This window comes from Leucopleurus acutus (genome assembly GCF_964270905.1).
Source record: "Leucopleurus acutus genome assembly, chromosome: 17".
In the NCBI taxonomy this organism is placed as follows: domain Eukaryota; kingdom Metazoa; phylum Chordata; class Mammalia; order Artiodactyla; family Delphinidae; genus Leucopleurus; species Leucopleurus acutus.
In genome coordinates this window covers 50,123,074-50,136,031 of record NC_139159.1, presented here as the reverse complement: position 1 = coordinate 50,136,031, position 12,958 = coordinate 50,123,074, and the positions used below count along the sequence as shown (strand labels likewise).

At 46.4% G+C, this 12,958-nt stretch overlaps 1 protein-coding gene across 1 annotated transcript in view; it reads right to left on the bottom strand.

Annotated features, from left to right (window-relative positions):
- Positions 1-12,086, bottom strand: part of BAALC (BAALC binder of MAP3K1 and KLF4) — a gene marked incomplete at both ends in the record, with an annotated part of 85,700 nt that extends 73,614 nt beyond the window's left edge. Inside the window, one exon of the mRNA XM_082858878.1 lies at positions 11,927-12,086. Coding sequence (XP_082715004.1) covers positions 11,927-12,086 — 160 coding nt within the window. The remainder of the gene's footprint in view (positions 1-11,926) is intronic.
- Positions 12,087-12,958: the final 872 nt, after the last annotated feature.

Sequence of the window (12,958 nt, the reverse complement as noted above, 5' to 3'; positions counted from 1 at the left end):
CTTGATAGCGGCCTTGAGCAGCGTGGCTACCAATCTCCAGACCTTTTGTAAGTGCAGAAAAAGTATGGAACCACCTGTGATGGCCTCATCTATTGTTACAACAAGGAACAACCTCATCAGTGGGCCTAGAATCCAAACAGGCAGATCTGAGGAGAGAGGATGGCTAACGATGTTTAAAAATGCTGAGGTGGCAAGAAGGATATACAATAGGTGATTGGAGGAAGAGATGGGAGAATTCACAGAAAGTCTTCCATTTTTTTAGCATTCAGACGGCAAGAACAGAATAATATCATTGGGAGTATTACATGGGGACTAAAACAGCACATTAATAAGGAACTAACAGAACTGCCAAGAACTGGTAAGGACACTGAGGTTCTAGGCATGAATCACTACTGGATGCAATGGCCGACACTCATGACTTTCAACAGCAATGCCAAGCAACTCAGAAACAGAGGAGGGGTGACCCCGGGTTTGCGATTGGCGAGATGAGTCCAGGGCGAGACTGAAGAGGCGGGGGATCCTGGGTGCCAGGATGGGCAGCACTGAAACTCTATGCCCTTATTCTGCTTTATTACCTTTAAGGAAGAGGAACCAGTGAAGAAGATAATGGAAAAGAAATACCGCAATGCTGGTCTTAGTAAATGTGAGATATAAGTAGCTATGTCGAAGGAACATCATCAGTGACAGCAACACTGGGGATCCAGAGGAGGATTTGCAGGAAGAGCTCGCGCAAGAGGTGGGGATCAGCACAGTGGTTATGGGAAAGTATCCAGGTGAGGTGGTCATCAAAACAGCTGCAAACCATACTAAATTGTTCCATTTGCAACTTAGCCCCAACAGGTGGTGAAACAGTATTTTCCAAATTGAAGATTCACTTAAAGGTGGCCCCTGCCACCTGCTGATAGCAGTTCAAACTAAATTTTTTGTATCAAGTCCCCGAACTGGAAGTATGATGTTGGGTCCCTCTGGAGTTTAATTCTGAGTTCTCATGGAAAGAAATTTGCTTTCATTGCTGTATTTCTTAATTGCTATGCTTCAGAATCAATTTGTGTTTTATGCCCCGCCCTCCCCAGTATTGTAGAGCAAGTCTTGTGTTAAAAGCCCAGTGTGACAGTGTCATGATGTAGTAGGGTCTTACTGTTTTCTTAATAAATCCTTTTGTATAAAAAGAAGAAAGAAACACTATGCCCTTCATATTTGTGAGTACATGAATTCTGCAATGACTCCCATCTTACAGTGTGGAAACTGAAACCCAGAGAAGCTAAGAAACTTGCTCAAGGTCACACAGCTGGTAAATGTCTGTTGTTAACGTCTAATTCCTTAACCACTGAACTATACTATCTCCAAGCAAAATAACAAGGAAGTTGATGATGACGATGATATGATGAAGAGAAAAGTTAGGACATGGTCACATGAGAAGGAGATTGTAAACAGAGAGATCAGATCTGGCTGAGTGGTCCCTCCCGTAGGTGTGGCTGTTTGACAGCTGTGGGTGCAGTGGCTTGGAGGAAAAGGTCTAGCAGCTCTGGGTTGGACTTCCAGGCTGAAGGGCATCTAGCTAGGAGCCTCTGACTCAGCCTTGCCCAAATGCCCATTAAAATGCCTATGAAGACAGAAAAAGACCAAGACTCACAACATTACCCAAAGTAAGGACTAATGGACAACCTAATCCTGGAATCTGGGAAAAATTGGCACTATTCGTAAAGCAGATAGAGCTAGATTAAGGAAAATCTACTCAGGCTTATGGCTTTGCTTCATTACACAGAAGGCACATGGCAAGATGTAGGCAGACACTCCATATCTATTCTATCTGACACAGAGACCCAGAGCTGCAGTGTATGGGGTTGTAGCAACCCCAACGCTGGGCAGCCAACCTGCACGACCTCATGGGCATTTGTGACCCAGACAGAGAGCTGGTACACATACACACACACACACACACCATGTTTCAACACCCATAAAGCAACTCTAAACCCCAGCAAACAGCTAGGCAGAATATAAAACAGCATCCTCAGCCCAAGCCAATCGTGGGGGATGGAAGGGAGGTGAAAGGGGGAGGTGGAGGGGTTACACACAGTGGACTCACACTACGCATTAGCCTGGTATATAACTTACCTGAATTCAACTACGTTTGCTTAGTACTGAAAGAAAACAGGGAGAAAAATCCCTTCGCTGATCCACGGTCTTTGGCCCCTGCTCTTCCCCCATTCAAACTAGACTTTGGCTGCCACGACCTCTAAATATTTTCCTCAACACAAAGAAACAAAAAAGTTATTTTTCTTGGCCTTTGAGCTTCCAAGCAATTTGAGGGATATTTTTCCCATGCCCCCTCAAACTTTAAACATAAACCCTACAGAAGATACAATGTGCACCATATACACCTAGATGCAGGACCTTAAGGACAAAACCTAAATGTTACAGAGGCGTTATTTCCTTCTGTGTGCTTCTCTGCACTTTCTAGATTTTCTTGAGGAGCACCCATTTCATTGAAACCAGAAAATAATCTTATTCTTACCAAAGACTATTCCATCTTTAACGAGTCCATCAGGTGAGTGGGATGCAGGTGATTTTCTGAGCAGCCCCGGCAGCCCTGCTTGGGGACACTCAGCACAGGCAGGGGGTGGCATTAGTGTCACAGAGCTGCACGTGTCTCTTCAAAGACTCCTGTCCTCATCCTTGAGAACGCTGGCAGGAGGCTCCCACTCCAAGTGGCTCATATTTTCAAAAAAGCCAAACCAGATGGGGTGGAGGAGGGCCCTAAATTTGTGCTTAGTCGTTAGTACTGCCCTGCATTTAGAAACTAGAGAACTGGATTCTGAGCTGGGTGCTTCCACTTCCTGGATGGGTGACCCCCCCCCCCGCTCAATCTCTTTTATTATTAGTATTGTTATTTTTTAAATTTTATCGTCGTTGATTTACAGTGTTGTGTTTAAACCGCTCAATCTCTTAATCTCACTGAACCTCGTTTCCTCATCTGGTACATGGTGATAGCAATGATTTCTGAGGTTATTTTAGAGAGTTATGTAAGGTAACATCCCAAGAGAAAAATTCTCACCTATAGTAGATGCTCAATAAATGCTATTTGAATATAAATGACAAGGAAAGAGACCCAATCTCTGAAGGAAGTGTGAGGTAGTGACCACAGAAATCCTCTCTCTTATTATTTCCAAATGTTCAGTGTCTGTGCTCATAAATAAATGTTTATTAGTCTTCTGTAGCTGCTGTAACAAAGTACCACAAACCAGTTGGCTTAACAGAAATGTATCGTCTCACAGTTCCGGAGGCTAGAAGTCTGAGATCAAAGTGCTGGTGGGGTTGGTTCCTTCTGAGGGCTGTGAGGGAGAATCTGTTTCATGCCTCTCCTGTAGCTTCTGCTGCTTGGCTGGCCATCTTTGGCCTTCCTTGGCCGTTCAATCTCTGCGTTCACCTTCACATGGCATTGTCCCTGAGTGTCTGTCTGTGTGTTCACATTTCCCTTTTCATATGGACACCAGTCACACTAGATTAGAGCCCACTGTAATGACCTCATTTTAACTTGATTACCTCTGTAAGTACCCTATCTCCAAAAAATGTCACATTCTAGAAAAGAACATAGGCAAAAAGTTCTCTGACATATATCATACCAGTGCTTTCTTAGGTCAGTCTCCCAAGGCAATAGAAATAAAAACAAAAAAAAAATGGTCCTTATCAAACTTATAAGCTTTTGCTTATATAAAATGAAAGGTTTTGCATAAACAAAATGAAAAAACAACCTATGGACTGGGAAAAAATATTTGCAAACAATGAGACCGACAAGGGCGTAATTTCCAAAATATACAAAGAGCTCATACAACTCAATAACAAAAAAGCAAACAACCCAATAAAAAATTGGGCAAAAGACCTAAATAGACATTTCTCCAACGAAGACATACAGATGGCCAATAGACACGTGAAAAGGTGCTCATCATCGCTAATTATTAGAGAAATGCAAATCAAAACCACAGCAAAGTACCACCTCGCACCCGTCAGAACGGCCATCATTAAAAAGTCTACAAATAACAAACGCTGGAGGGGTTATGGAGAAAAGGGAACCCTCTTGCACTGTTGGTGGGAATGTAAATTGGTGCAGCCACTATGGAGAACAGTATGGAGGTTCCTTAAAAAACTAAAAATAGAGTTGCCATATGATCCAGCAATCCCACTCCTGGGCATATATTCAAAGAAAACTCGAATTTGAAAAGATACATGCACCCCCATGTTCATAGCAGCACTATTTACAATAGCCAAGACATGGAAACAACCTAAATGTCCATCAACAGATGAATAAAGAGAGAAGATGTGGCACATATATGCAATGGAATACTACTCAGCCATAAAAAAGAATGAAATAATGCCACTTGCAGCAACATGGATGAACCTAGAGATTATCATACCAAGTGAAGTAAGTTAGAAGGAGAAAGGAGAATACCATATGATATCACTTATATGTGGAATCTAAAATGTGACACAAATGAACTTATTTACAAAACTGAAACAGACTCATAGACATAGAAAAGAAACTTATGGTTACCAAAGGGGAAAGAGGGTGGGAGAAGGATAAATTAGGAGTTTGAAATTAGCAGATACAAACTACTATATATAAAATAAACAACAAGGTCCTACTGTATAGCACAGGGAACTATATTCAATATCCTGTAATAAACCACAATGGAAAGGAATATGAAAAATAATATGCATATATATGTATAACTGAATCACTTTGCTATATACCAGAAACTAATACAACATTGTAAATTGAATTCAATAAAAATAAAATAAAAACAAAAACCAAAAAATATCACATTCTGGAGGTTAGGACTTCGACATATACACTTTGTGGGACACAGTTCAGCCCACAGCAACAATGTGAAAGAGCTTTATCTCCAGAGAGAAGGAGGCAGTTGGGCGGGGGGCAGAGTGGGAGGGGAGCACGTGAGGACGTGAACTCTGCTGGTGGCTGAGCTGGAAGGGGCTGGACCACAATGTGGCTCAGGGTTCACCCACCAAGTCTCCTCTACAGATGGAAGCAAAGGTGGCATTGGGACCAGCCAGAGAGCCTCTGAAGGAGTCCTGGCAGGGTCAAATAGTCTTCTGAGAGGGGCTAGAGGCCATGGGCCTGACACAGAAGGGCTCCTGGGATGAAAGCCCAGACACCATGGGTAAGGAACAACAGGCTCAGACTCCCAGCTTCACTCAAGGACAGAATGGCCTTATCTGCGGGAAGGGGCTGAGGGTCACAGGTGCACAGATCCCAGGGTGAAGGCAGGACCTCCAGGGGTTGGGGGATTGCTGAGTGCACGAAAAGACTCCCTGCTGATTGAGAGGGGACTCTCTTCCTCGCATTGGGGCCCAAGCCTGGAGCCTTAAATTCATTTCTGATCAGAGCCAGAATAGCTTTATCTAGTGTCCAATGAAGACACGGTTCACTGGACTAATGTCCAAGACAAAATCATCTAAGATAGGACTCAGGAAAGAGGGTACAAGACAGACAGACAAAACTCACTTGCCTAGCTGGATCATTCATCCACCTAGGTACTTTTACAGTCATTCAACACACATGTGGTAGATGTCAGGCATGCAAATGCCAATCACGCAGTCCGCAACCTGGCAGAGCTCACAGGCTACCCCGAGACACAGACGGGAACAAGCCCGGCAGTGCAGTGTGACCGCTGCTCTCACTGGGCTGGACAAAGCACCTGCAGAGCCTGGGGCAGGACGGGTGACTGCTCAAGAGACCAGGGCCATGAGAGGTGAGACTTCCTAGATGTTGATGAACTGCCCGGGTTTGCTGCCACCTGTTTCTTGAAGTGAGTTTTGCAAAACCACCCTTATAACAAAGGGGCTTGTGTTTGGCAAAGCGGGTGTAGAGAGGTGGGGATGTTTTCTTACTATACAACCCATCAGGTAGACAAGAACCTGAAAAGGACGAGCAGATGGAACATTTGAGGAAAGAAAACATTATCTTTGGGCACTGCAGGAAGAACGAAATGGACACAGAGAAGTTTTAAGAGATGTATTCATTGAAGAGAGATCACTTGAGGTCCTACTATAGCCAGGCCCAGCGTTAGACACAGGACTACAATGGCCAGTGGAAAGACACCTTACCTAACTAACGGAGCAAGTCATTCCCAAGGGGGAAGACCTTAGTAATTGTTTGAATATCTTGTCATAACCTATAATGGAAAAGAATCTGAAAATTATATATATATATATACATATAATCACTTTGCTGTACACTTAAAACTAACACAACATTGTAAATTAATAAATTAACTATACTTCAATTTAAAAAATTGTTTGAAAATATAACCAAGTGGTAACAGGTATATAGAGAGAGCTGGGGGAAGCAGGGAGGCTTATCCACCAGGAAGCCCCTGGTGGGTTCTGCACAGGTGCCCTCACTCAAGGAGGGAATCAGGGTAACCGGCTGTGCAGGTCTGCAGGAGCAGTCCTGCTTCCTTCTGCAGGGAAGCCTCCTGCAGGGGTCTGTACACACCAGCCCCTCCCCAGGCAAAATGAACTACTCAGTCCTCTGCACTCCCCCAGCACCCTTCCTTCATGCTGTTCCAGTGTGCACCATGCTGACCTGAAGTGTGTCCACCTGTGTCCCCTGTACTATTAAGTTCTTCAGGTCGAGGAACATATCTCACTCATCTTTGTGCCAGCGGTATATTGAATAAACAAACGAGCAAATAAATGTCCTTTATCTTTAGACTTCCAACATAGGGCAACAAAGACCTAGACTACTGTCTTCATGGCACTACCCAAATGAGTCAAGGTCAGTAAGTTTAAACATGAAACTGAAACCAACAAGATTAGTTTTAACAAGAAGAAATGTAAAAATCCCAAATTTGGGATATGGAAATCAACAGTACAAATGTAGGATTCATTAGGGAAAAAAATTCACTCATTCCACAAACATTTATTGAGTGTCACCTATATTCTAGACACTGTTCCAGGTGCTGGGTATGTAGAGTGAAATCCAGACAATGTCACTGATGTCATAGAACTTAAATGTGACTAGAAAGAAAGATCTAAGGGTTTTAACTAATTGCAAGCTTCATGTGAGTCATCAAGGTAATATGGCAACAACAACAGCAAGAAAACAAACAAATCCTAACCTGGTTTTACCTGCATCGGGGAAGGGTCAGTGTCCACATCATAACAGACCTCATATTTCCTTGGGCTCTTCAGCTGACATCAGCAGCATAGGTCCCTTGTATCAAGAGGGACTTTGACAAACCAAACGGTGCATTTGTAGGAATATGGTCAGTCCCACAGAAGTCTGAGAAATGACTGAAGGAATTGCATGTGTTTGGCCTGGCGGACCAACAGTGAGAGAAAATACAACAGCAATCTTCAAATGTTGAAGGAACGATCTATGTGAGACCAGGTGGAAATTACAAGGCAGCAGGAAGAGTTTCTTGCAAGGGAAACTGCTCCACAAAGGTATGGGTAGACCTCCATCCCTAGGGAAGAGATATCCCTTCCTCAGAGATGCTGCGGAAGAAAACTGTGCTGAGACCAGACTAGACTGCCAAGAGACCACACTAGACTCTGAGTTCCATCCACTGTCAAATCAAGAATTCTATAGTTGACCCCCCCATTCATCAGGAGGGCAGGATTTAGGAGTGCGGGCTTTGGATTCAGAAAAAGCTGGATTCGAGTCTTGGATCGGGAAAAGTTACTGCACACTCTAAGCCTCATTCCCTCACTTGCAAAAGAAGGATAGCAATAGTTCTACCTCTTCCCCCCTCGTGAGGATTAAGAGAGATGACTTACATAAAGTGCCACTAAGTATAGCGCCTGGCCCTTGGTAAGATATCAATAAATGTTAGCTAATGGTAATATTAAGTGCCCTTCATTTCACCTGACATATTTCAATTGATTTAGATAAATCATTTTGCTGTGAGTCTAATTCTGCAATCTTCCATCTTGCATTCACTAAAGCACTTATTATAGCAATTTAAAACTATAAAGTAGAAGCATTTTAGAGAAATTTGAAATGTTTTATTCTCTAGAGACATTAGAAAAATACTAACAGTAGAAAAGGGGAGGGACCTGCCAATGCAGGGGACACAGGTTTGATCCCTGGTCCGGGAAGATCCCACATGCCGTGGAGCAACTAAGCCTGTATGCCACAACTACTGAGCCCACGTGCCACAACTACTGAAGCCCACGCACCTAGAGCCCATGCTCTACAACAAGAGAAGCCACCGCAAGGAGAAGCCCACGCACCACAACGAAGAGTAGCCCCCGCTTGCAACTAGAGAAAGCCCGCGCGCATCAACGAAGACCCAACCCAATGAAGCCAAAATGAAAAAATCTATAGACTATCTAAAATAGTCTATGTCCTATACTAGGTTTAAAAAAAAAGAAAGAAAAGGGGATCTTTAAGGATGTAATTTAAGGGACTCGTGATTAAATTGAGGTGAAACTAGGAAGTTATTCATGTATGGAATGGCTGAGCTAGGCTGGGGCAGAGCAACCTCAGAGACCCCCTTTCTCCATAGGAGACCTCCATCAGACCACAGAGGTAAAAATCAATCCACTAAACTGATTTTATGAGAACTAAATCACACCAGACCAATTTAATTTCCTCCTGTGACAGAGAGACAGGCTTCGATGACACAGAGAAGCAATGGATATCAGATACTGCGGCTTCAGTTAGGTCTTTAATTCCAGCCTACATAATAGCTAAATCTAAATATCGAATTCTGCTGGCAAGTGGAGGTGATCCCCAAACACAGAGATCAAAGGCTCAGGATCATGTAAGGATCCTGTAAGTAAGGAGAAGAAGGAAAGAAACTCTCTCCTTTGTGGAACTGGCAGAAAAACATGCCTCCTTCCTGCGTGAAATGCAGAATTCATTCAACAAATACTGAACACCTGTCATGTGACGTGACCTCAATCTGGACTGGACTAAGAGAAATAGAAATGAGGTTTACAAGCAGATGTGCTTAAATAGGGCTTTTTGGTAGATATGGGTGTGGAGTTGAGGTTGAGGGGTGGTGGCGCTACAGAAGAAATGGCATCTTTGAGTTGGGCCAGGGGTTTCAATGGGGTAGGGCAAAGCTGGGGGCACTTGTTAAAGAAAAGCTGTGGGCTCAGAAAGACACTTGGAGGAATCTAGGTTAAACTCATTCAAGTGGGAAAACATCGGCAGCAAGGGATGCAAGGCAGAGCAAAGGGGGAGGGAATCTAGGAAGAGCTGACAGGGGAGGGGAGGGTTAAACGGAGAGCCTACGCGTTCAAGAAAATCCCAGCTGGGGGCTCCACAGTGTAACTGGCTAAGCACAAGATAGAAAGATGCATTAGTCCACTCCCTGCCCTCAGAGCTCCTGAGGTTGGGAGGGCTAGAAGAAAAGGGGCTTCAATTTGCTACTAAAGGAGAGTGACCAGGGGCCCAGAAAGAAAGGACTCTTGAGGACTGAGGGAGCTGGGGGTAAGAACTGTGAAAGGACTGGGAGGCTGTGCAGTGCAGACTGGGGCAACTTAACTGAATCCCATCTGCCTTCAACAGATGACCTTCAGAGAGCCTCTGCAGCTCTAGAGTTCTAGTCATGAAGGCCTTAGTGATGATTTTACAACCTGAATTCCCCTAAATCCAGTTTTTCCTTTTGTCCCCCCATCAGAAAAGAGTTGATGGAAACAGGAAAAAGTGACATTCTGGCTTCTCATCACCACACAGTCACTGCGGGCCAGTGGGTGCCCCCCAGAAGACTGGAACTGAATTCACAGGTGGTGCACTGGCAGCAGGTGGGTGAGGCTGGGGGAGCAGGAGGGAAGAAAAAAATAAAGGATGCTGGCTAATCTCGCAGGGTGGCTGAAAGCCAGGAGAACTGTCGCTTTCTCCAATGACCCACTCTGACCAAAGATGACAAGTTGCTAGTCTGGAAAATCCACAAGAATCAAGAAGGCATTTTTTTCTAAAGGCTCTAAAGGGAATGCCAGTGGATTTCCAGGGACAGCTTGAGTCCACCTTGATCTTCAGAAATGTTCCTCTCCTCTGAGGCTGATGGAAATTTCTAGGGAATTGAAATGATCCTGCCCATCTAAGTGTCTTGCCAATTTCAGGGCGCTGTTCTGAGACTTGAGCCGAGCCCTTCCTGTGAATGATTCAGGTCTTCAGCACCACTTGCCTGTCAGGGCTGTCCCATGTTTGGTAGGGTACCACGAATGAGCATGCTTGTCCCGGACCCCACCTGTTGCGGGAACCAGATCTCATGATGCACGATGGGACATGACTCAGGATGGCAGAGTAATAAATGAATAAGCATTGGAAACAAATAAATATGTACATATTTAGTCATCCCATAATAACTCTCTCACACTCATACACATGTACACACACACACTATATAGTTCCAGTCACCAAGGCAACCATTCCCTGAAGCTGTACTTTGTTCTTTTCCACGTTAGATGTTTTTAACCTTATTTCCTTGGAGTGCAGCTCTGGTCTTTTTGAATGTCTCCTGAGAGGTACCATACCTCCTCAGGAAATGTTGTTACATCTAACATTTACCAGGTCTATTTTGAAGGCTCGTGTCTTATCCTCATTCTGACACTGAATTCAGCCAACACCATTTGAAAGCCCACTGAAAGCGTCAGCAATACGAAATAACCATTATGATTGCTACTGTGAGTCAGAAAAATTAGAGGCAAATGAAGTATTATGCCTTGCACAATTTTCACTGACGGTTCTCGCTTAAAAAAAAAATCACAAAGTTCATGTGAAAAAGGACCCAGCTTGGTCCTAAAAGATGGAGACAGAGTCTCAGGATTAAAGTGACAGCTCTTATTCAGGAGGCAGGAATTTAGGACTACTGATGTGTTCGGAGTAGTTGACATTTCTCTCCTCCTCCTTATAATATATGCTATTCTTCAAATTAACTTCATTTTCTATCTTAGATTTCAATATTAAAAAATGCCAGCAACATAAAGGAAAATAGTTAAAACATCCTTATACAAATATTGATCTGGCTTCTGACAACATCCATGTAATAAGCAGTGAGGTTTTTTCCGTTTAACGTCACTAACAAGTTTATGATTAAAGGTCAGTCTGTGGCAACAGACTGTTTTCATCTCTACGTTACAATTATTACTGTCTGCTTTAAAAGAAAAAACAAAATGTGATTTGCGACAGGTCCAGAAAGTTCTTTGCATATCCTTCTATCAGATTTCTGCCAGAATGGTAAGAGTATTTAATTTATAGTCGTAATCCGCTTTCATGCCCTACCTCGTATAAAGCATCGAGGCACCGTGGGGTAGAGAGGAAGTCCTTGCTATGAAACAACTGCCTGAAAAGTAAGCTGAAGTGCAGAACTAGTGATGGGGCGGCTGTTGTTTATTTTGCCCTGAACTAGGATTCTGGTTTTCAAAGCCCGAGACACGGGAGAAAAGGCGGAAGCCACGAGGAAGAAACCACCCAGGTAATCTGGACCAGTCTATAAATCAAGGGAGAGAGTGCCCAGGAGGCCAGAGGAGGAAACGGGCCAAAATCCAGCGGAGGCGAGTCCAAGCGGGCGAGAAGCCCGGGTGGGCGGCGGGACAGGTGTGCGAGCCGCGCGGGCTGTCCTCCCACCCGACCCGGCCCCGGCCAATGAGCAGGCACGGGCGGAGGCCAAGAGGTGCGGGGTTTCCGCGAGGCCCAGGGGATTAGCTCAGCCTTTTGTAGGGGTCTCTGGTTGGCCCTGCTCCCTGGGCCTGGGTCGGTCAGTCTGTCAGCAGACTGGTGCTGTCTGTTTCCCGCCTCCCCGCTCCTCCCCCGGCCCCAACACCACCAACACCATTCCGCACAGAATTCTCTGGGGGACTGGGCTGCCCCGGCGCCCCGCGTCCCTCCCGCTTCCCCCTCCCGTGCCCAGCCTCCCAGCGCTGGGGGTCTGCGGGAGCCAGGCGCACTCACCTGCGTGCAGGCCGCCCGCCTCGGGGCCGCTGTCCGGGGTGGCGTTGCTGGGCGACGCGTCCGAGTCGGTGTAGGTGAGCCATGTGGACTCCGTCTCGCGAGTCCAGCTCTCGTAGTAGCGGGGCTCGATGGCATCCGCCCGGCTCCCGCCGCAGCCCATCCTCCTGCGCTGCTGGCGCACCCAGCGGCCGCTCGGTTCGCGGTTCTAGGGCGGCTCAGCCCCGGCGGCTAAGCCCGGGCCGGCGAGGAGGCGGCGGCGGCGGCGGCGGCGGCGGCATCGCGTCCCTCGACCCGCCTGCCCGCCCGCGCCGCAGCCAGGCGCCAGCCGCCCCCTCCGCCGCGCCGGCTCCCAGCGCGCCCCTCCTCTCCTCCTCCTCCTCCAAGGCCCTCCCCTTCCCCACCTCTCCTCCCCCACCTCCCCTCGCCCTTGCTGCCCTACCCCCAACCCCGTGCCAAGTCAAAAGCTTCCCCGCATGCTCCCTCGGTGCGCCCCAGCCGGACATGGGACGCAAGAGCGGCGGCCTGAGAATAGGAGGAGGGCGGTATGGGAGTGGGTGGATTCCGCGAGGGGTTCAGCCTCGCCGGCTAGGGTTACCCCTTTATTTATCCGTCTCTCCCAACCTCCCTCCCTCCCTTCCTTCCTTTCTTCCTTCCACCTTCGTTCCATTCATCCATCCTGGGGGCTTTGGAAGGTACCCCAAGCTTTCTGGCCACTTGTTCAAAACCAGTGGAGCTGGTGACAGCCCAGAAACAGGGGAGAAACTATTGCTACGAAGAATTAAGGAGCAGTCAGACCCCCTGCCTGTCCTAGTTGGTCTGAGGAGCAGAGAGTAGGGCCTATAATTTCTGAGAGAGCTGGGCTGGACTCTCTGTCACTAACACCCTTTCCAGTTCTGTGACTTCGAACTTTGTTCTCAGGAATCGCAGGGCAGCCGGAACACTCTCTCTGGATGGGGCTGGGAGGTGTGGCAGGCTTCCCTCCAAACCCACTGAGGGCCTTGATATTCCAGGTGCACACTCAGCTCTGCGTGC